At 49.0% G+C, this 22,339-nt stretch overlaps 1 protein-coding gene across 3 annotated transcripts in view; it reads left to right on the top strand.

The window, feature by feature from the left end:
• Nucleotides 1-13,857: 13,857 nt before the first annotated feature.
• LOC122629176 (agrin-like) overlaps nt 13,858-22,339 on the top strand; it is a 235,541-nt gene continuing 227,059 nt past the window's right edge. For 2 of the 3 annotated variants that reach the window (XM_043812293.1, XM_043812292.1), the window contains exon 1: nt 13,858-15,077. In XM_043812293.1, coding sequence (XP_043668228.1) covers nt 14,654-15,077 — 424 coding nt within the window. In that variant the 5' untranslated portion in view covers nt 13,858-14,653. The remainder of the gene's footprint in view (nt 15,078-22,339) is intronic. The other variant, XM_043812287.1, reaches the window with a different exon arrangement.

Raw genomic sequence — 22,339 nt, 5'->3', positions numbered from 1 at the left:
CTCTCTCGATCTTCTCTCGAACGTGTTTTCCGTTTTCCCCTTTTTTCTTTTTTAGTAGTTAAGTTTCTTTTTTAGTAGAAAGTAGCATTCCTTCGAACGTTCTCGCATACTGCCAGTTGGCAATGGTCCCCGTGGTTTATCGCTACCAACATTTTAATTTCAAATTTTCAAAGTCCTCGTACTCGGAAGAAAGAAATTAAGAAGGGCGATGGGATTCCTCCTGGATATTTCTGCGAGAGCGCAACGATCGCAATAAATTGAATCGCGAGAAGGGCAACTTTCTCCACGGGGGTACGCGTAGGTGGTTGTCGAATATTGCCTCGATACTGGTTTGAAACGAGCAGGAAGCGTTTCTCTCGAGTTGTGGACCTTGATTTAAATTCCCTTTTACAATAGCATCACGCCGATACCGGTAATAACATCTTCCGCGCGTTCCGTATACCAGCGAAACGATAGGAACTTTGATCTTGTATTCTCATCCCGCACGAAAGGAACTTTATTATCTCGTAGCTCGACTCGTTCGAGATAAATAAAATCATTTCTGGCAAATATATCTCTCGGTTGCTTTTCGCTCGAAATCGCAAACTCGAGAAGAAAACCGGCAGGATAGCGTATTCTCTCTTTCTCTCTTATTCCGGCAAGAAGCTCGGGGCCAAGTTGCCAATCAGATAATTTCGTGCGGCAATTAAGTTATCGCGCGCGGCGTTGAAGCGCGTGAAAGCGGACGACCGTGTGTACATAAAGCTGAACACGATGGAGGATAAAAGAGAGAGAGAGAGAGAGAAAGCGAATGTTCGATGAGAAACACCAAAGTGGGAGAGGCGATAAAGAGGTAATTCGAAAACTGGATTGGTTCGTACGAAAAATTGTCGAGGATAGGAGAGGAAGATATCGGACGAAATAATAGAGGAGCGAACATCGAAGGGGAAGATTATCGGATGAAATTTTGCATCCTTCTCTCTCTCTCTGTCACGTACACGCTCTTTAAACTATAAATATATTCTCGAGGAGCGTGCGCGCTTCTGGTCGCTCTTCTTCCGGAGCGGATCAAAAGCGGAGCTGTTGGAGCAAAAAGGAGAGCGACGCGGAGAAACGGGCCGAGAGTGTTCTCTTCCTCGATCTTACATTGTACTTGTTTTTTTGTGTCCGAGGAACAGAGCGAGAGAGAGAGAGAGCGCAAAGCAACGAGACAAATTATGTACTCGCATTTGCATATTTGATACGTGGCTACAACGTCGTGGAAGAAACGGTCCGGCACTGAGTTACGTTACGACGCTCCTCCTTGCCTTCTTTACTTGTTTTCCTTAGCTCTTTCTTTCTCTCTCGCAATCTTACTCTTTCTCTTAAATACCTCTCGCTCCATCCCGATTAAACCTCCCACCGCATCTTCTTATTCACGAACTTTCCGTTCTTGCGCATGCTGCTTCTTTAATTTGTAAGATTACTACCGCCATTAGGCCCGAGAGAAATACTTTTCGATATCCTCGGCTTCGGAAGAGTGCGTCAGTCATTTTTAAAACGACGACCAAGGAAAATACGACGAAAGAAGTCACTTAATCGTCGGTGTCCGACGTATCGCGAGATGAAGCCGTAATAACGCGCAATTCCATTTTGACCGCTATAGCTTTATTTAGATTTAATGGTGGTTCAGTGAATTCGTAGGGAAATATCTAGGTATCTATATATTTTCTTGCTAGCGACTTTGTTCGTTCAGCGGTACGGCTTCTTTTATGATCGTCCAACTACCGAAAGCAGAGTATGAAAGGTAGTAATACTGTCCTGGATAATTCGTAAATCGACGATTTAACTCGCTCGGATATCGCTTTACGGCGTTTCGCGAATTGATGACTTTAATACGCGTTGGATCTACCGGCACTTTGATTTTTTCTCTTCCTCTCGTGTAGACGCTATCGAGTTCGATCGCAAAGAAGGACAAATTGTGCATTCCGATTTGCATATTTGACGCGTGGCCGAGCGGCCTCCTGGAACAAACGACGCGGACTGAGTTACGATACGATGACTGGATTAGGTCATATTTGGAAAACCGGTACGAGATCTCATGCCAGGCTTTATTCCATTGGGAAACGGCCGGTGGTTCCTGCAGAACGAGTTACGCATTCTGGTTTACGTGCAACATTCGACACGTGGGACGTAACATTTAAAATATCCACAATTCGTACTGCTCCTTGCTTCTTAATCCCTTTTTTCTTTACTCTTTTGGTCGCGGCTTTGGACACGGCTTCGTAAAAACGACAAATCATACACTCGAGTTCGCATAATTCACACGTAAAAACCGAGAAGACGTGAAATCGTGAGAAAGTCGAGAATCCTGTTTGTTTTCTTTTCTTTCTCTCGGCCGAGCGGCGTAGCGATGGAAATCGGCGAAAGAGACGAATAAATCGAACGCGCTCTTTATTTCCTTCTGTTGCATCCTCTCAAGCTCATAGGTTTCCTCGGCGATCACGAAGCATCGATCTCCCGTAAGGGATACGTCGATCGGAGCGACAGAGACATTAGTCTTATTGCTCCGTCATTACGCACCTCGTTTCTACGATCGTTCCTATTAATATCGCCGATATTGCGTAAGAATCGCGTCGGTTAAATCGCCGAGACTCGAGGAGTCTCTAGGCGAATAGCGTGAACGCCCAGATAAATTCAATCTCGAGAATCCATTAAGTATCTACGACGCATTTCTCTGGGCCGCGTTACCCTAGCGCGCGTGGGTGCCCGGTAATGGGAAGTGCACATAGAAACCGTCCTGCCCATATTTGTCTACCATTCGTCTTTTTCAGGCGCGTTCTGTTCCACCTCGCAGCAGTGTGCTCGCGCGCACTTCCCTTACGAAGGACGCGACGCAGGTACTTACACGCGGACGTGGCTTTCGCTTCACGGATGCGCACGAGCGTGTGAGTACGTGTACAAAGCGTGCGGCGATCGACGTGGTCCAGACGTGACGAATGGCTGGCAGCGATCACGAGCGTCGATAAACATATTAACTCGCGTTAAGCCTACCAACGAGCAAACAGAAGAGCGCAGATCCGAATCGATCTCAGCGGGGCGAGCGAGCGAGCGAGCGAGCGAGCGAGAGAGAGAGAGAGAGAGAGAAAGAGAGAGAGAGAGAGAGAGAGAGAGAGAGACGATGAAATTTATTCAAATTTCAGGGACTTTAATCCGGCAAGTTGGTTTCTATATCTGCTCGATGTCATCGGAATCTCGAGGGTTACTTCGTGCCGCTCTAACGAACTACAATTTTCGGAGCAATATCGACGATCTCGTAGGGTGTAATCGCAAGAGATCGAATGGTGATGGCAAAAAGGATCGTAAACGTTAGCGCGCGTTCGCCAGCCTGTCGCTTGCAAACGTTTGCATTTCGAAGGTGTCTGAGAAGGTTCGTACGGTATACGGCAGTAAATTTTGCGTTAAGCCGAAGTAGAGGTCCGCCTGATTTACGCGTGTACGTAGTTGGTTTTGCTTTCGGATCGTCAAGCGTCGTCGCCAAAGGACGAGGATTTATCGGCGGTGGGTTTGCCGGGTTTGGACCACTCTTCTGCTTCTTCGAGAAGAAATGCTGCAATCCGATTAGAGTTACGGCGAGATCGTTGCCAGGTATGATCGATGGAACAGGAACGTTTTCGCTCGAATTTCCACAAATTCTCAAAGGGAACGTAAATACTAGAAACTGTACTGGATCGTGATACTAGAAAGATAGAGGATAAAAGACGAAGGAAAATGGCGGTTCTTCTTCCGTTTAAGAGAACTCGGTCGGTGTAATAAAGCAGAATGAAGGCGCGAGTACATTTGCCACGCAGCACGCGACGCCTTCGCGTAACAATGGAGATTTCATGACGCGTGGGTGAGCCTCGCGTTTATTTCGCGGAGAGGAGCGCGAAATCCCTTGTTTACAACCAGATGGCGTGGGACAAGTGTGTTTTCGCGGTCCTCGAATCGGCTTTTGTCTCGGCAGATTCTTTTTCCTGGCCACTTTTATCTCCTTTTTCTCTCGACCGTGAGCCCCTATTCTTACGCACGCATACACGGATAGGTGGATACACGTGTACGTTAGTTCGCTGATGGCGACGGCGTAATAGGTTGGGTTTATACCTCGACGTATCCTTACCTTTGCTTTTCTTGTTTCGAGCCAAGAAGACGCGGAGAAAGAAAGTCAAATACATACGGAGGGAAGAACAATATCGGCATTAGAACGCGGAACCATATATCAGCCTTAGCGCAGTCGCGTAAGCAGGATCATCGTCGTTTCGTAGGACGTCCGCTAAGGAGGAAACGAACGTGATAATCTTGGGAACGTCCGAGCTCTCACGCAGCACGTCTTTATCGTAGGCACGGAAATCTCTCTCTCTCTCTCTCTCTCGATCGGAGAGAGAGGAAATTTTTTTCGGACCTCGATCGTTATGCTCGGTTCTCTGTCGCGACTGACATTTTTATGTCTGGCCGATGGACCGAAACGGCTTTCGTGCGAGCACGTCGCGCGTCACGTCGCTCGACGCGAATTTACGATGATTCGCGCATCGATTGATTTTCACTCGCGGCACGAAAAGCAAAGGCGTCTGGCCTCGCGACTCTAAAGCGATTCTTTTTTAACGAATCGGACGAGTAGGACGAGTGGCATACCTCGAACTTGTATTAGCTTCTTATGAATACGCCTTACTGTCAAGCACAAGAGTGCTTGATATCGAGCGACTCATTCGAGTGCAGGAGTCATTATCGTTTTGAACTCGATCGGAGACACGACCTCGTCCGAGGGACGTAACGCGCGTGCACGTACATTACGTACGATCGAGAGTCGAGTCCAAGGATTTTAAGTAGACTCCTGGCATCACCTCCGTCGAGTATTTCCTTCGGAAAATCATATTCTTTGGGATTTTATCGTATCTCGGTAAGGATTCGCGGTAACTCAAGCGCACACGCCGACACTTCGGAGGAGAACGCTTTCGATAAACTCGCCGTTTCGCCTTCGCACGAACATTCGTGGAACCATTTTTTCCTCGACTTCGACCAAGTCTGCGTTCTTTGTACGCGCGTGCCAACCTTCTCCTCTTTCCTTCGATCGTTTTTGCGTAGGTAAGACGAGCGTCGGGGTAATAGTAATATTCAAGGAATGTAACGATCCCGTCCTTCGAACGGCTCGACCGAGACTCGTAATTTTTCGACTACCCACTGTGTCGCCTATATAAACAATATTTTCCGAGCCCGTCCGGCGGGGGTGATGTTCGTTTCTGGCGAGAGGGTAGCACGTGACGATTCCGCGACGACTCTTCTGTAAACGACTCTGCGACTGTCATTTATATTTTCGTGCGTCGCACATTTCTAATTTGTATTTATTACAAACAGGATGTTCGCTGACCAGGAAAGAGAAATTATCGAGGTTTCGCTATTGCGAATGCACCTGAAAACCGGTCGCATTCTGCTAATTGGCTAAACAGTGTAACTACCCCGTCTTATGGCCCGATTTACATCGCCCATAAGAAATTTGTTGCTTCGCTACTCGCCACGACGACTTGTAAGAGGATGAGGGGGGAGGGCTATTACTTTAATAGAATATTACTGCGACTATAAGAAAGTAGAGGAAGAGAGAGTAGGAGAGACGGTGGATCCGTTTCTCTCTTTTTCCTTCTCAATCGTACGAGATATTTGTTACTTTAGCTTCGATACCTCAATCATTATACGAACGCGTTTCCGACTCATTAACGATCCGGAATCGGTGCCTTTGAAACGCCGTACCACCGGCGCGTAAACTGCTCTGTCTGGCTCTCTCTCTCTCTCTCTCTCTCTCTCTCTCTCTCTCTCTCTCTCTCTCTCTTTCAACGTCTCCTTAAGCGTCTGTGACAATTTCATTCGAGTAGCGAACGCATTCGAGTGATTTTTTAACCATTATTGTGAGGCAAAGTGAAGCCGAGACATCGGCACGAAGGTAATTACGGGTATGCGACTTGCCGGAGTAATGAAATTAATCGTCGATTGCCGTAGATAAAATCAAAATTTAATACGGACGAGTTGGTGCACGTTTAATGGTAATTAGTTTACGAGCCTTCCATATTCCATATTTCCAGGAAAATATATCGTGACAGTTTTTCTCCAACGGATACTCTCCTCGAGGTGTTGGAACGAAAAAATTATCTTGACATTGTTTAACGATAACAAAAAAAAAATATATATATATATATAGAGAAAAAAGTTCGTAACGTGGGCACGCGAACGAAATTCCTTCTCGAAACGGTCCCGCCCTTTCGTAGCGAGGCGTCGGATCGTATCGGCGTGATCGATTAAATCGAAGACGTCGAACGGCAGTGGCCTCGTTCCGGCGGAGGCGGCCACGAGCCCTTTAAGGTCGCATTAATTGCTTGTGAAAACGCCCCCGCACGCAACCGAGACCCGGTTTTGCTACAGTTCATTAAGGACAACCCATTCGTTCGCCGGGTAACTCCGGTTGTGGATTTAATACCGCGCAAATAAATCCTCTCGAGGCGCCATCTTAAAAAGAGTCGGTTCGTGAGAGGCCCACGCGGAAGTTCGCTCCCCTTCTCTTCCAACGACTTTGCTTACCGAGTCATTCGCACGAGTTAGAAAACGAACGTAAAATTATAGGGCGTAGGGCCTTTTTGCGTTTTCGCGCGTCCGATCAAGATCGAGCAAAAGCCACCGTAATGAGAAACGACAGGGAGGCGGGTACGAATAGCCGAATGCGCACGGTTATTAAGATCGTCGATTAATTTTCGTGCGCTACTCGAGAACGCACCGTGAAATGCCCTTTCTAGAAGGTTTCTCAATCCTCAGCGATCGCCATATCGATGGACCCACGAGCGTCTTAACCTATGCGCGATCGGGTTCTTTATCGGATCTCGATCACAATAAATTAATAAAGATCTTTTTTTTTTCGCCGTTCCCCGCGAGGGAGAAGGAGATGGGCCGGTCGCGATATTAGCGCTTTATTAATTTATTTTTTCTTTATTATGCGAACGAGTCGCGCGGTCCTTCGGTAATCAGGGATCTGTAATTAGTCGAACATGCTGTCTGTCCGTAGGGATTTATGCCGTGCCCTCGAGGGTAACTCTCTCTCTCTCTCTCTCTCCCTCTCTCTCTTTCCCTTCGTTCGACGTTCCTTCGATTCCTTCTGCCCACCAAAGGATGCCTCTCTCTCTCTTCCCCTCACTCTTCCCTTCCTATTTGCCGAGGTTGTACCTTCGTCATCTTTGGATCTCCTTTCGTGGAAGAACGAATTCCTTTGCTCTTCTCCAACGTACCAACGGCGCGATCGTTCTCCAAGAGGAAGGGTAATTGTTGGTTCAAAGCAGGAAGCGTAAGCCCGAGGCGAGTCGCTTGATCGATCACTTTAGCGCCGTCTTTAGCGTGAGATCGACGTCGTAGAAAATTTCCAGATCGCGAATAAACGTATTTTTTCATCCTCCTATGAGGGTACCACGTAGGTATATCGTGGTAGACGGCTTTGCGCGCAGTGCCCGGCCTCCTATCGTATCGAGAAGAATCCAGTGTTAGCGACGCTCGATATTTTCTACCACTCACGATCTTTCCTTCGAGCGTTTCCATCCTCCTTCTCGTCCTCCTTTTCAGAGTGTCCTTAACGAGCGACGCGTCCCGACAAACACGAGAGATAAGAATCTTAGCGAGCAGCGGCGCGTTGCTTCGCTGACTAAGTGGTTAACGGGATGAAGGATCTGGATCTTTGTCAGCCGTCAGGTTAGATTTAAAGCGGAGCTAAGGGCTGTCCGTCAATGACCACACGTTCTCAAGGGCGCTCTCTTCGTCTCTTTTTCCTTTTCCTTTTACGTACAAGTATAAAGGTTTCTTTGCAAGAATCCATTGTCCTCGTCGGGATATCCGCGGAGAGTGGTAGTACCGCTTTCGATCGATCTCGAAAAAGATCCTGAGAGTCTCGTCGAAACGAAGATTTAATCCTCGTTATGGCGGAGACGTACGAAAGATTGACGTCGTTGTATCAAAGACAACGACGCTGGTCTTACCGATTACGGTAACGACCCGTTGCGCGCAGAGCTCTCGATGATATAATTTTCCTTCAAGCATCATGCATCATTCCATTATAATCCTCGGCTGTCAGCCTCGCCGTCGCGTCTCCGTTAACTTATCGTTCCTCACAATGAGAGAGCGAGAGCGAGAGAGAGAGAGAGAGAGAGAGAGAGAGAGAGAGAGAGAGAGAGAGAGAGAGAGAGAGAGGGAGAGAGCCTCGTAAGCATTTTTCTCCGTGATACTTTAATTCCGACGTGTCCACATTTCCTTCGCCATTTACGTCCCGCTCTACGTACCACGTAAGTATGTGTATGTACGTACCTAGGTACGTTGTCGTCTGCTTATCGTCGAAATGACTTATCTTTTTCGCAAACGAACGAACAAGAACGTCGTCGCAATCTAAATGAAGTCCGCATCTTCCACTCTCAGGCGTTTTTATTAATCGCACGTATTTATTCGCGTTCCCGAACAGTCGACTGGGAGGATCGTTAAAAGGCCGACGAGGCCACGGCACATGATACGAGGACAACGACGACGATTACGACGACAGCGCGTTTCTGGTTTCGCGTGAACTCGAGATCCGTAATTGGCATTGATGCCGCTTCTAAAATTCGAAATCACCATGATTCGCCGCTGGTTTTCGCTCGCGATATCGGTCCCTTTCTCTTTTACTCTTCCTCTCGCTACACGTTCTCGCCTTTACGACGAGACGCGTCTCGTAAAGCGAGAATCCAGCTGCGATAAGAACTTCTTTTACTCCCGTCAACGAAACGTATACGTTCTAGCTACGTCGCTCGTACTCGAAATTACAAGTGGCTGCCGCTCGTTAAGCGTCCGAGATAAGATTCCTAATTGTTCGGTACGCTTAGTTCGTCGCATATTCGTACAGCCCGGACAAAATGGGCCACCTTCTTTCTTTCAAACTATTTCTTTCAACAATAAGCTTAGTAAATTAACAAGCTCCGAAGATAGGTCCTCGCTTCTTCCTACTACCGATTACGATCGTCTTCAACGGCGAGTTTCCGCTAAACCACGACTAAGATGGCTACATACATATTCAGTTTCAAGAGTCGTAAGCATGTTCTGCGTTCGAGGAAGAGTGCCAAGAGCGTTCACGTGTCCCATCTTTCTTTTCAAGATTACTCTTAGCTCTCGCAAGGCGTAGCCATTATTATCTTCCTCCTTGAGAAAAAGATGCCACGAGAAAGTACAGCTTTGCCGGCGTTTTATTTAATTTAATCGACTTTCGAGTCGACTTTAACATTTTTATTTTTCGATAACGACGCGTGCGCATGACGTTCGTTTTATGACGGATATCGCGCCGTAATCCACATTACAAGAGGTCTTCTTCGCGTTGCACCTTCGTAACATTGAGTTTTACAAGTATCCATTTGTACGTACGTAGATAGGTAAGTGCCGCAACAACACGGCATTATTACGCGCTAAAAACATAACGCAAGGTAAATTCTATCACCGTGAACGACGCGAATGCGTAATAAACGCGCGTTCGAAGAGGCTTCGAACGTGCCGCGAAGGTGTCGGCGAATAGACTATTAAGTTTCTTTCCAAGGGAAGACTAGAGTTACAGCGACGTCTCTCGTCGTCTCGTCGGAAGGATCGGTGATGCTATCTTCGATTCGAACATTTCGATACGCATGGGAAAACGTCTCATCGTTTATTCGAGGTCCAAGCTGAATCTCTTTCCAACGAATTCGAGCAACGATGAAAAATGTTCGCTATAGCGGAGGAAGGAAGAGGTCGAGAAAAGAAACGACGTTGCGGTTATGTCGGCGGCAGAGCCCGAGCGTATAAGCACGGCCCGTATGAAATACGACGAGAGGGAGAGAGAGAGAGAGAGCGCCTCGGGTACGAGACTTATGGCAAATACACGCACGCTTCTCGAAAAGGTACGCGTGTTCGTGGTCGAGCTCCGTCGTCTCTCTTTCTCTTGTCCGTTTTCTTACAAACTGCATCTTTATGCAAGTAGTCGCGTGTTCCGCGCGTTCTCGTTACTTTCCTCCGCGACTCCCGCTCGTTGCACGTATTCCGTGCCATATACACGGTTACTAGCCGCACGCGGGCAGGAGGCCTTTATACGGCTTTGTAGTGGGCTCGCAATACACGATAGTAACAGCGTTAGCAGCGAAATCGACGACACATGCGCCCACACCGCTTGCTCGATCGGATTCAGAGATCGCTTCCGGCGATATTACTAGCTCGCGAAAACGTTGCCACGAATCGATACTTCGCGATATCTCGCTCTCGCCTTCCTCCTCCTCGGCGATCCATTCGCGCCATTTACGTATCTATCGGGTATTATTAGGATCCGTTAAGATCTTGGCATCTCGGTAAGACAAATACGATTTCGTAGGAGCGAGAGGTACGCGTCGAAGCGCGATCGTTCTTTCCACTGCGAGCGCCGTATCGCTCTCGACAATGGCATTACTTAAATCCTCTTGACAAATACATAAAGGCTTAACGACGCTGCCATTACGGCGTGCTCGCACGCGAGCTCTCGCAAGTTCCCGCGGACGAGAGGCGAGCTTTCGAGCTCCCTAAGAAGAAGCCGGGGGCGACGTTCCTCGTAACTCATCTTCATCGAGCCGTCATCGAGTCGTCTTTCTTCCACGATTACTTCTCTAGGAGGTGGGTATACTCCGAGCGTTCGTTACGAACGCTCGCTCGCTCGCTCGTTCCTCTCTACAATATTTTTCTTAATTTTCGTGTATCCATGCGCCGTAACGTTAGGGGACCGCGTTCGTGCAAGAAAACGTTCGTCTTTCTGTTTCTCCGTGGGTGCTCGAACGGAGACAGATCTCTCTTTTCTTTTTCGTCCTCGTACTCGACGAGCCAGACCGCGGCAAGGTCGTCTGAAACAAAGTGCCGCATTAGCGTTCCTTGTCCGTATTGTTAACGAGCCATGCAAATCGATCCATTCGTTAGCCGATCAGCCGACGCTCGCGGTAGCGCGTCTCCTCTTTCCCTCGGCATATTTTACTCCTCCTCGGCCGACGATTTGTCTTCCTCCTAACTACCTCGTCGACGACAAGCTCTTTAACAAAATTATCGCCTAGATCGCCGGCCTTTCTCTCCTTTGCGTTTATGCCGAAAATATATATCGCAAAGCGGAGGTGTAAGGAGAGAAAAAAGAGCGAAAGGTGTCAAATTCGAGGTGTAAGAGTTTGAGTTCGTACGAACGTAAATATCAACGAGGTTCGATCGTATCCGTAAAGACGCTAGAAATCGTCGAATGTAAACAGATTAATCTCGATACCACGCCCTTGCCGATGGCACGGCGTGTAAGGACGCAGGCACGCACGCATTCGGTCGATAGCGGTACGCCGACGAGGAGCGTGGGCAACGGAACGACGATTCGCTCTGGCCGTCGTTCATTCTGCCAGTCTCTCACGAGAGTACCATGGACTTAATGTTCCATGGACGAGAGAAGAAGGAGCCGAGCTCTTTTGGAAAGGATCGCGTGCTAGGTGTAGATTCGAACGAGCCGGCTGAACGAGAAATCTCGTTGAACCGGTGACGATACGGTACGGCGCTTTTCGCGATACATTCATTAGAGTCAGTCCTCCTCTCTATTACCATTGCCGGTTATTCTCGCGCGAAGAGAAGAGTGCGGAGATACACAAAGGGTGCGCGAGCCACATTCCCTTCGTAGAAAGCACGTGGGAGTACGCGAGAAAGGGAGAGAGAGACGGAGAAAGAGAACACCGACTCGATATCGATCCTTGTGTTTCATTATCGCACCTCGTTAACTCATCTAACGAGGACTTTATCGGCTCGTAATGAAGATGTAAATTTCTACGGTTAGCACGGACTCTAACGCGTTTCTTCGAGCGCTCGCGTTTCTTCGCTTATCGCTCTTCTCCTTTATACGCGCCTTCGATTTGCCAGTATTTCCGATTACGCTCGAGAGATCGTATCGACGCGCGAACGAGTTCGATGTATTAACGTTTTCGTATTATAGCTATCCCGTTAACGGCCGTTTGAACGCGTCGCTTCGATTCGCAGGATCGTAAATCAAATCTTCGTTCTAAGGGCAACTACCCCCCCCCCTCCCCTCCTCTCTCTCTATTTCTCTCTCAGCATTAGATTTTCGCGAGATTCTCCTCGATGATTGCTTTATGTCTCTTAACTTTACGACTATCTCGTGGTACGCGGAATCACCTCGTTTCTCACAGGTACGTATACAGCCGGAGAAGCTACACGCGTCCACTGAGAAAGAGGAGGAGGAGGAAGAGCAGGAGGAGGAGGAAGCGGAGGAGGAGGTACTAACTCTCCCCGTTCGCGAATCGTTTTCTACGCACGTTCGAAACTCGAGACCATATCTGGTTGGCGGAACAAGACAAGACAAGAATCTCATTTCATCCACGCCCAACTCGGCCGCCGTGCCGTGTGGCATAACATTGTCCGTGTGGATATAAATATCCACGGAAATTATGATGTACTATAACTGACGACACCATAGATCACTTCACTGCCGTTCCCACTTTCTCTCTCTCTCTCTCTCTCTCCCTGCTTTGGTCTTGGAAACGATTATCATAAATAAAGGAAATTCGCATCTTTTCGCGTATACGTCGTCCATGCTTACGACGGAGCTCGTCGATAGTCGAGCTATTAACTTTTTTTAGATACAAGATTGCTCGTTAAAACGGATTCTTACAATTTCATGGGTGATACGGTATCAAAGGGAACGCCCGTTTTATAAGGGTACGGAGAGAGAGAGAGAGAGAGAGAGAGAGAGAGAGAGAGAGAGAGAGAGCGATCCTCTCCAGAGGGGGGTCGATTCGCTATGGCATTATCGATCGCCATCAATTACGCCGGGAAGCGCGAGAGATCGTCGCTCGTTAAGCGGATATCGATTAGATCGCCTTATCTCGTGGGTTCGCACGATGTGTCACCCTCGAGTCGTCAGAGGTGTGGGTGCGTACGTGTGGGCGCTTTACCATCGACGCGCGCACGCGATCCTACGAGAGCCGATGAAACGTCGACGGACCGATATGCTTTATTGTTTCCCATCGTGGATGAGACGATGCGACGAGTATAGATTTATATCTTTATTTATTATCGTAGACGGGAAATGTGTGCGAATATACGCGGAATTGCTAAAGAGGATTCGTTATTTTCGACAGAAATATTTTATTACTTCTTATCTCGATCGCTCTTACGTTTTCCGATATCCGATAATACTTGGATTTCTACGAAGAAACTATTTGGCGAGCGTCCCGTACGCGTACGTACGATTTACGTCAGTCGAACGAACGAGCGAACGCACAGAAGCCGTGCGTAAGTGTGCCAACGGCACCTACACGCAGCATGTCGCAGGAGCAGGCGCGCGCGCGCGCGCGTGCACGATCCGAGAGAGAGAGAGAGAGAGAGAGAGAGAGAGAGAGAGACGCGGGACGTATAACGAACCGCCTTACGAGGAAGCGTTCCGTCTCTCTCGCTCGTTCGCACATTGGCCCGCCTTCGTCGGCTCTCTCTTTCTTTTACGGACACACAGAGACGCACGCGAGCGCGCGCGCGCACGCTTCATCTCGGCTCGTAACACTCGAACACGCTACTCGCGCACGGCTACGTACACGAGACTCACGCATACGTTCTCTCGCTCGTCGCTCGCTCTCTCTCTCCCTCTTAGTCCCTTGGTCTAAGGCGACTTACGCCTACACGTTGTAGTTGCAGCATCCACACTTAGCCCTCCTCAGTCCAGCGCGTGCCTCCACGCGACCAACCACCACCTCACCACTGCGCTCTCCTCACTCTACCGCTTCTCTCCTTGGAATATCGAGCGGAGAGCGCCATCGATTTTTCTACGTCGATCTTACTTAGATCAATTTTATCGAACGTTTCCGAGTTTTAAGTTTTGATCTTGTTTATGTCGAGTCCAGCCGAACGGTTCGTCGAACGAACGATCATTTTTTCGAGCATTCGCGACGGTGCGTATATGGTATCGTACTTCACGGGACCCCGTGCGTCGCGATTTCGCGCGCGAGTGTACGATAGAGATCGGATAAGAATAGTGGAATCGTGTAATTGGTTTGTGCTTCGTCGTAAATTCCGAGTGCTTCGTAATCTCGCGTCGCTTTCTTAACGAGCTGATAAACAAGGGATAAGCTCGGGCCGGAGGATCGCACGTGTCGACGTCGCGTCCGTCGACGTAGCGCGCAGCGACATCCTCGTCGGCGTCGTCGCCTATATCCGTACACGGATGGGACAAGGAATAAGTCGTGCGAGTAGGAGAACCGAGGATAGTTTTCCATCGATTTGCCAATCGAATCGCGTTTAGTGGCACTTGCCACTCTCGGGAGAAAGAGCAGGAAACGAGGTACGCGGATTGGAAATCGGCGAGAGCGTGGGTCGACACACGGCGCCAACCTGTTGCTCAAGATCACACGACCAGCGTGGACGGTTTCGTTTCCATTTAGAGGAATCTCTCCTCTCGCTCTCCTGCCAATCGTCGCGACTTTTCGCGGAAATCGACTGAACGAGAACGATCGAGATTAGATCCGTTCTTTCTTTTTCTCATCGAGTAGGAGAGAAAGTTCCTGACTTACCGAAATCGTCGTTTCTTGATATCGACGAGACGATGATTCACTCGTGACGTACGGTCTCGAATCTCTGGAACTCTCCAAGTACGAAAATGAATCGTTTAAAAGTCAGCTTCCTTTTGCTTTGGAGCGGCCTGATCGTTCTGGAAGGTCTCTCGACCAAGGAGCTACTCGAATGTCGCGCGAATCTCACCGCCGCTATTAGAAACGACACGATCTTCCTGAAGAAGGTACATCAGGCCGAGTATATATTTACCGGGAAGATGAAGGAACTGCGAAAGGGACAATTGCACGTTCGCGTGAAGAGAGCGATCAAGGGCGCTTTGAACGGCACGCTCGAGCTCGCCTTGAACGACACGTGCAGTCTCTACATAAGACGAAGTTACACCGGTATATTCATGGCGAGACACGAGCACGGACTCGGCGAATCTCGAAGGTCCGACAAAATCGTGATGCACTTTGGACCGGTGCCGTTGACGCTCGCAAATTTGGACAGACTCAACGCCGCCGTAAGAGGTAACACGACGATTCTCTTTCGACGATCGATCTCGTTCGATTTTTCTTCCCGCGCGCTTTGCTAAAGAACGAAAAGGCTGTTTTCGTTCTTTAGCGCCTCGACCAACGTCGACGCTACGCCGGACGCGGCCCTTACGGGCTCCTCCTCCTCCGGAGCGTCTCGGAATCACGTGGACGAGGAGGACCCACGGCTTCCTCCGGGCTCGATTAGGAAAAATTAATGGCGGAATTATAAGATAGAAGTTAAGAGACGTTGGTTACTCCGAGTAACGGAGAAACAGAGAGAATGATTTATTTAATAAGCCGGGATTAAGTGCGACGTGTATCTACCTCTTATATCCTTCGGCGATACGTCGTAGGTATTTCTTTCTCGCTTGTTCTTTTTTCTTCTTTCTCTTCTCCTTCCTTCAAAGAGAAACCCTTTACGAGCGAGAGGTGTCTTAGCTCGGGTGTCGCGCTCGTTTCCACGGGATATTAAGTGCCAAGATAATCGTTTAATCTCGATAAACTTACAATACGTGGGAACGATCGAGCGGCGGACAGGTATAATTGCGTTTTTCGCTCGTATTTACCTATACGCGCTACGCGCAGAATCTTTTTCGCTTCCGTACGTCGAACGATTTGCATATCGATCGATCCTTCCGCGAAGGCCGCTACTAAGGATCCCCGCGACTTTGACGAAAGCCGTCGAGCGTAATTGCGAGTTTTTCCTCGGTGCGCCGCGAGCTAAATTCAAATTAGTTTCGAGCGTTAAAGTCCGTAGCACGGACACCGCGCGTCAATCAAAGCGACACGGAAGTATTCGCCGGCGATAACGAGAGAGGAAAATCGAGATCCTCCCGTTTAGACCGGACGGGGATACGAACGCGGTAAGATTTCCGTAATACGTTGCGGGCTCTATCTTTTTACGGTTTGTTTCTTGCCAATCTTATCGTACGTTTCTTCTTCGAAAGTTGGACGGAACCGCGTGCGCGGCCAACGTGGGAGTAGCTTATCACCGGGCAAAACGCTTTCTCGCGCAAACGATTTCCATTAAATTTCCATTAAATCATCATTAACGATGGGTGCTTGGACGGCGCTATACAGGGGATATATAGACGAATATATATAAGATATTGCGTCTGCATCGAGCTATTCGTTTTCACGTACGCGATCTCCTCGCCTACCAAATACTCGACGAGTTTTTACGTCGTGATAAAATTCTGTCATTGACAAATCGTCGTTCTTGGAAAAAGTACGCGATCGCGTAGGAAAATCGACGATATAGAGGACGAGCCGATCGAAAAGTGTAAAAGTTGGTCAACGGCGGCAGATAGCCTAATAAGACGCACCTAGTCCAGGAGAGTAGATTCGGAGCTGCGGCGCGCGACCGTAAATGCGCCAACGCCGTACTATAAATCGGATCATAAACGCCAAACGCCTAAACGGACGCAATTTATATGCCTCTCTCTCTAGGCGATCGTGCGAGAAATTTATCCGTTGCTCATCGAGCGCGAAGCGCGATAACCGATATTATCCGTAGCACCTGCTCCTATCGCTCTCAGAAATCAGCGTATTATCTCTCGCCATTTTCCTCGGAGATCGGTACGATCGATAGATCGATCGATCGATCGTTGGGAAACGCACTACCTGCGACACACCTGGTCCTCCGTACCCTCACGATACTTGGTACGTAACGCGCATGCATATTCTCGCGCGCTCGCTCGCATACTTATTCCCCCGCCTCTCTCTCTCTCTCTCTCTCTCTCTCTCTCTCTCTCGTCTCTTTCTCGCTCGCCCACGTACGCGCGTACGCGCGTACCTACGTAGCCTCGCGTCGCACGTTTGACGAGCGTTTTCAATGCGACAGTCAGACCACGGCATTTCTGCGTGGACTCGCGAATCCTCAAGCCGATTCGAGTCCTCCGTACCCGACGAGACGTACCGACTCTCGGCCGGGGATCGGCATAATACGGGCCCTGCCCACGCGTTTTGCCAGGCCGTGCCAACTCAGACACGCCCAAGCGACATAACGCGGCCCAGGTGCGCCCGATTTCGCCGATTTTTACGTTTTTACATTTTTATCTTTTCTCTCTTACTCTCTCTCTCTCCCCCTCCCCTTCCCCCTCGCCTTATCTCCCTTCCGTCACGCTTTATCGAAATTCTCACGCTCTTACGTGCGTATTCTCGTCGAGTCAACCTTGATCCGCTTTTCTTCCATCTCGAACTCGTAGGCATCGAGTATTAGTGATATTTGCAAGTCGATCGAATATACGAACATACGACGTACGGCGTACAACGTTCCAGCCAGACATCCGAGCCGTCGCGTCCGTTGAGATATCGAGGATGGATCAGCGATCGTAAGGCGACCATTGTTGCTGCGATACGCTTCGAATAATGCGCCGTGTACGCGTACGCCGTTTTCAAAACGATAATTATGTTCGCGCCTACGCGCGAACTGTCTCGCGCAAGACGGACGACGACGATGGCTCGATCGCGATACTATCGAACGATTCCTTCGAACGAAGATGGGAAGGCGAAGAGAGTCGGCCGGAAGCGTGTCATAGGACAAGGATCGTTTGCCGATTATAACTCGACGTCCTTTTTCTTCCGTTTTTTTTTTCTCGACGAAATTAACTCGAACGACTTGGCCTAATTGTGCGACAACAGGCTCGGCCGCGATATTAAAATTTAATTCGAAGTAATGAAAATCATCGACTTTGGTGATATTTCTTGAAATAATAGGCCCGATATTTTGATCGTGCATTTTCAAGCGTGACGAGCACCTCCATAAATTACTCGGCAGTAGCCTCGATAAATCGAATGCAGATTAAATTCAGCGAGCGGCGTCGTGGCCTTTACGAGATCGAAAATCGCGGAGCTCGGAGTCTGCGTGCAGACTCGACGAATCCTCTCGGTTGGGCCGAGCAGAAGGACGTCTATTGGTAATTGCAATTTATAACGGGCGGTAACTTAATGGAGCGCGTCATTTGTCGTGGCGTGAATCGCGACAACGCGTCGACCGAGATCAAAGTCGGCCGTGCGACGCGCATCGAAATCTGGTTAATCTAATAATTGGTCGCGAGCAACAGCCGTGACGAACGAACTCGATTACTTTTTATTGTTTCTTCCGTAAAGATTATCGGTGCGGTTAGTTAAAAAGCGAAGAATCGACGCGCTTCGCCTTCGATCGGATAACACAAAGCGCTCCGGTATTTTCGAACGGGACTCGAAATGGAAGGAGCAAGGCCGGTATTGATAAGTGTGATTTTCAATGTGCATACATTAATGTATACATCATTTGTCAAAGGACGGGGACCCGACGGAGCGCGCTCGTACGAAGGCTGATCCTTCAGGATTAGTCGTTGGGTTGTTGCTCGGCACGGTTTACCAGCGTCTTCCTCGTGTTGTTCGTGCATCGGTAGGCGGCTGATTGCGCCGAGAGCGCGTGTATGCACCGGCCGCGCATTATGCACGCTTTGTAAGCCGAGCTGCTGAAAAATTAGTCGCTCTCGCTCGCTCGCTCGTCTTACCAAAGATGTAACTTAATACGAGCGCGTTGCTTTGTCTCGGCGAAACGAAAAGCTTGTCAACGAATCCTTTCGCTTTTTCATCGGAGTTTCGGAAAGAGAATAGCCGGGTCAGAGCGGTCTTCCTATTGTTTTCCCATTCAACTTTAACTCGCGCGGATACAAAATAAATGTATAAATTATATCGTTCGCCGTCTCTTCACGTGGGAACACGACGCTTCACGAACGAATACTCTTTTATTGTATTCTATTCTATTTCGTTATAATCTATTCTCTTCTCCCTTTGCGCCTGGCTACGTTTCAGCCCGTATTATTTATAAGCCGGCTATTTTATCATGCCTCATAATTATTCAGTTCGGCTCTTTGTCGCTCCTCTCTTTGGTTATTTTCTCAGGCGTTTCGTAGCTCGGTCGGGCGACGACGAACGTAATTGTTCTTTCTGCTCGTCCTCCCATCGGAGATAATAAAACGACGACGATGTCAAATACGCGCGTTCCCGGACTGCTGAATCTCTACGCCGGCCTTATTCTCGTTCGATCGAGTTTCTCGTCGGATCGTTCGTCTTAGCCGAGCTACGAGCACCGGGAGCTGACCCCCTTCGCTTCGACCTTTCGACAAGCCGTAGAGAAAAGCAGGAAAGGGGGAACTTTCGGCTATAAAATCCTCCCGTCGAATTACGAAAAGAGGAGGGTCTTAAAAAATCTGTTTTCAATTTATTTCGGCATATGGGAACTGTAAATTCTCGATATCTCGATGCTCACCGCACGCGAGCGTTCCCCTACGAAAATCGACCGAAAATTTTCTCACGGTCGGAAGTTGACTCGTGAGGAACTTGAAAGGAACGCCCGACGGAGGCGTCGAAAAAAAGCACTCAAATTTATCGCGAGAAATACGACAAGACGTGGCACGACGAGAGCTTTAACTCAAACCGTAGCGATAATTAAGTTTGAGCGTAGTAAAACGTTCTCGGAAGGGAGAAAGAAACGATTCGTTCGTTCGTCCGTCTCACCGACCAGACGAATCGTTTTTCGAAAAGCTTTCTTCCGATCGGTAATAAGGCCTTATCAAGGAAGTTATTAAAATCGGATACGCAACGTTTCGATCCGATCTCGATGCGAGCCTGTCATCGAATCGGATACCGATTCGTTCGTTTTCCGCAACCTCTTCGGTCGGGCCATTAATTCGAGCGCGTGTCACGATATTTACGGGGGTGTACCGCCTCGTCGGATCCCTCTTCTTTTCCGACCTCCTCGTCAATTAGTCTCTCAACGTGCTCTCGCGCGGCCCACAATCCTCCACCTTTTCTCCTCTTTTCATTTCTCCGCTTGCAACCTTTTCTTCTCCTTCTCTAACCCCTCCAACCTACTCCCGTTCATTCTTTGGTTTTCTTCGTCCCACGAACGAGTCGGTGGCTCGTGTTTTATTTCGAGCGAGCCTTTATATTCCTCGGTCCGTGTTACATATTGCTGTCTCACCGTGACGCAAAGGACCTTTCTCTCTCTCTCTCTCTCTCTCTCTCTCTCTCTCTTTCTTTTGCACGCCTCCGACTACCGACGCTGCCACGATCGTCGATTCTGTCCTTTCGAGTCTTTCGATGTTTCTTTTCTATTTCTCGCGACTGCCTTTAGAGAGAGAGAGAGAGAGAGAGAGAGAGAGAAGGGGGGAGAGAGAGTAGCCGTGGTATCTTGTCCACCACCGAGAAATACCCTACAAGATCCTCGTAAAAGGCGTTATTACTATTATTACTATTATTGCCATCATTATCGAACGTTATTGTCTCGTCCCAGGATATAAGCTCATGCCGCACGCTTCGGAAGAGAGAGGGAGAGAGAGAGAGAGAGAGAGAAATCGTGAGTCTCGTACCGAGCCACCGATCGGGATGGATTCCCCCGATCGGAGTTGCCGTTACCGGGTATAATATACGACCGAGCTCTCCCGATACTTATCTTCTAATGACGCCGCTTTACGATCGTGACTTTATTCTCCTCTCTTCCGTATCGGGCGTGAATCGCGTTAATCGCACGAGTTTCATGGCACGACGAGCAAGTCGAGGAAGAAATTAGAAAGTAGCGACGAGGAACGTGCGATCTGAATCTTTCTTTCGTCAATTGATTAAAACTGGACGAGAGGTTTTTATCGAGAAAACCGGAACGATCGATATCGGCCGGACTCGGTCTTCGATCGAGCGGTCTTGTTAAAATTAGTGATATCGAGGACGTCGGTGCGTCGCGATCTCTCGTAGAAGAACGACGAGCTCCGATCGAAATAATCGTGAAGCTTTCGATCACGGGACGATTTCGATCGGAATGCTCGCACGGACACCGTACCGCGTCAATTAGACAGATCGGAATCTCGTTTTCGCATCGAAGGATCGTTAAGGACGCATCGCTTCGTCGCTTCGGCCGCACCGCCCGAGGAACTAGTACGCTTCTCGGCCGTGGGCTGCTTTTAACGACGATTTTGATGAATTTAGTCGGATTTAATTAGGAGTCGCGTATTTTCGTGCCCCGTTAACTCAAAGCCCTTGCCCGGGCTACAATTGGTGGACCCTAAGAATCGAGTTTTGCATGCCTCCAGGACAAAGCCATAAAATACCAAGCGTAACAGCTTTCAATTACGAGTCCCCGTATCGTGCGCATGAGTTTGCCATAGCGCGAGCCTCTAGCGAGGCCGCTCGTGCGACCAAGAGGAAAGAGCTAAGAGCTAAATTCTCTTGCTCGCAACCCCTCAAATTGCACCTCGTCTGATCGGCACGGATCGGTTACCTCGAGGTACTCGACCCCTCTTACTTACGCGATCTATGCCGTCTGTCGTCGATCGAACCGTTCGACAAAAATCGCGTCCCGACTTTGATCTCGCGCGATCGAACGAAAATCTTTTTGTCGCCTTCCACGCCTCTCGAGGGTTCGAGATTATTCTTACGCCTCGTACCAAGAGCGCATATGAATTTCAAATGATTCCTCGTCGGTACGCTATCGAGGAGCTCTCCGCTACTTTTTCCCGGCTAAGTTATGTCGAGATATTACGAGCTTTAAAGGTCGTCCCGCGCTTGATTGGTGTCGCGGAGGTTGTTGCGACGGTGCTACTCGCGCTGATGTTATACGAACGACGAAAAAGGACGTGAGTGACGGGTCGCATGGTAATTGGCGATTCATCAAGCCGCGACAAGACGCGGACCTGCTTACCGTGCTAACCGCTCTTCTCGAGGACACGACGTGACTTTGCTGAGAACCCTCTCTCGGAACACTTTGTCGACGAAAATGTTTGTCTAGGAGAAAACTGAGCGAGCATTCCTCTCTCTCTCTCTCTCTCTCTCTCTCTCTCTCTTTCTCTCCCGTTTTTCGTTCTTCGAGCATCCACTCGAGAGTCATCGTGACTTTCTTCTTGGCGTAATTATTTCCTGACTTTCCGCGGAGACTTCGAACTTTGAGAAAGTAAAATTGAGCGTCGCGAGTGCACGTGACAACGAGAAACGTACGTTAACCTTTAACGATCGTCGCTCGAACCGTTTATCCTCAGACGCGTTCACGACAGTCATTCCCCCTGTCGATCGATCACCGAAAAGACTCGAGCCTCTCCGCGTCTTCTGGTCTTCTCTCTTTCACCACCTACGTCCTTTTTCAAGCACAAAAATGATATTCAAATCGTCGACTCTCAGCCTTTCTTCTCTTCTTAGAAAACAAAACAGTGGGTGGAATACCATGACAGCTGCGACTCTCCTCCTCTTCCTGCTGTCCCACCGTCGCTGCTTGT

The sequence above is a fragment of the Vespula pensylvanica genome, chromosome 5, assembly GCF_014466175.1.
Source record: "Vespula pensylvanica isolate Volc-1 chromosome 5, ASM1446617v1, whole genome shotgun sequence".
NCBI classification, from domain to species: Eukaryota; Metazoa; Arthropoda; class Insecta; order Hymenoptera; family Vespidae; genus Vespula; species Vespula pensylvanica.
This window is presented reverse-complemented; position numbering and strand designations above follow the sequence as displayed.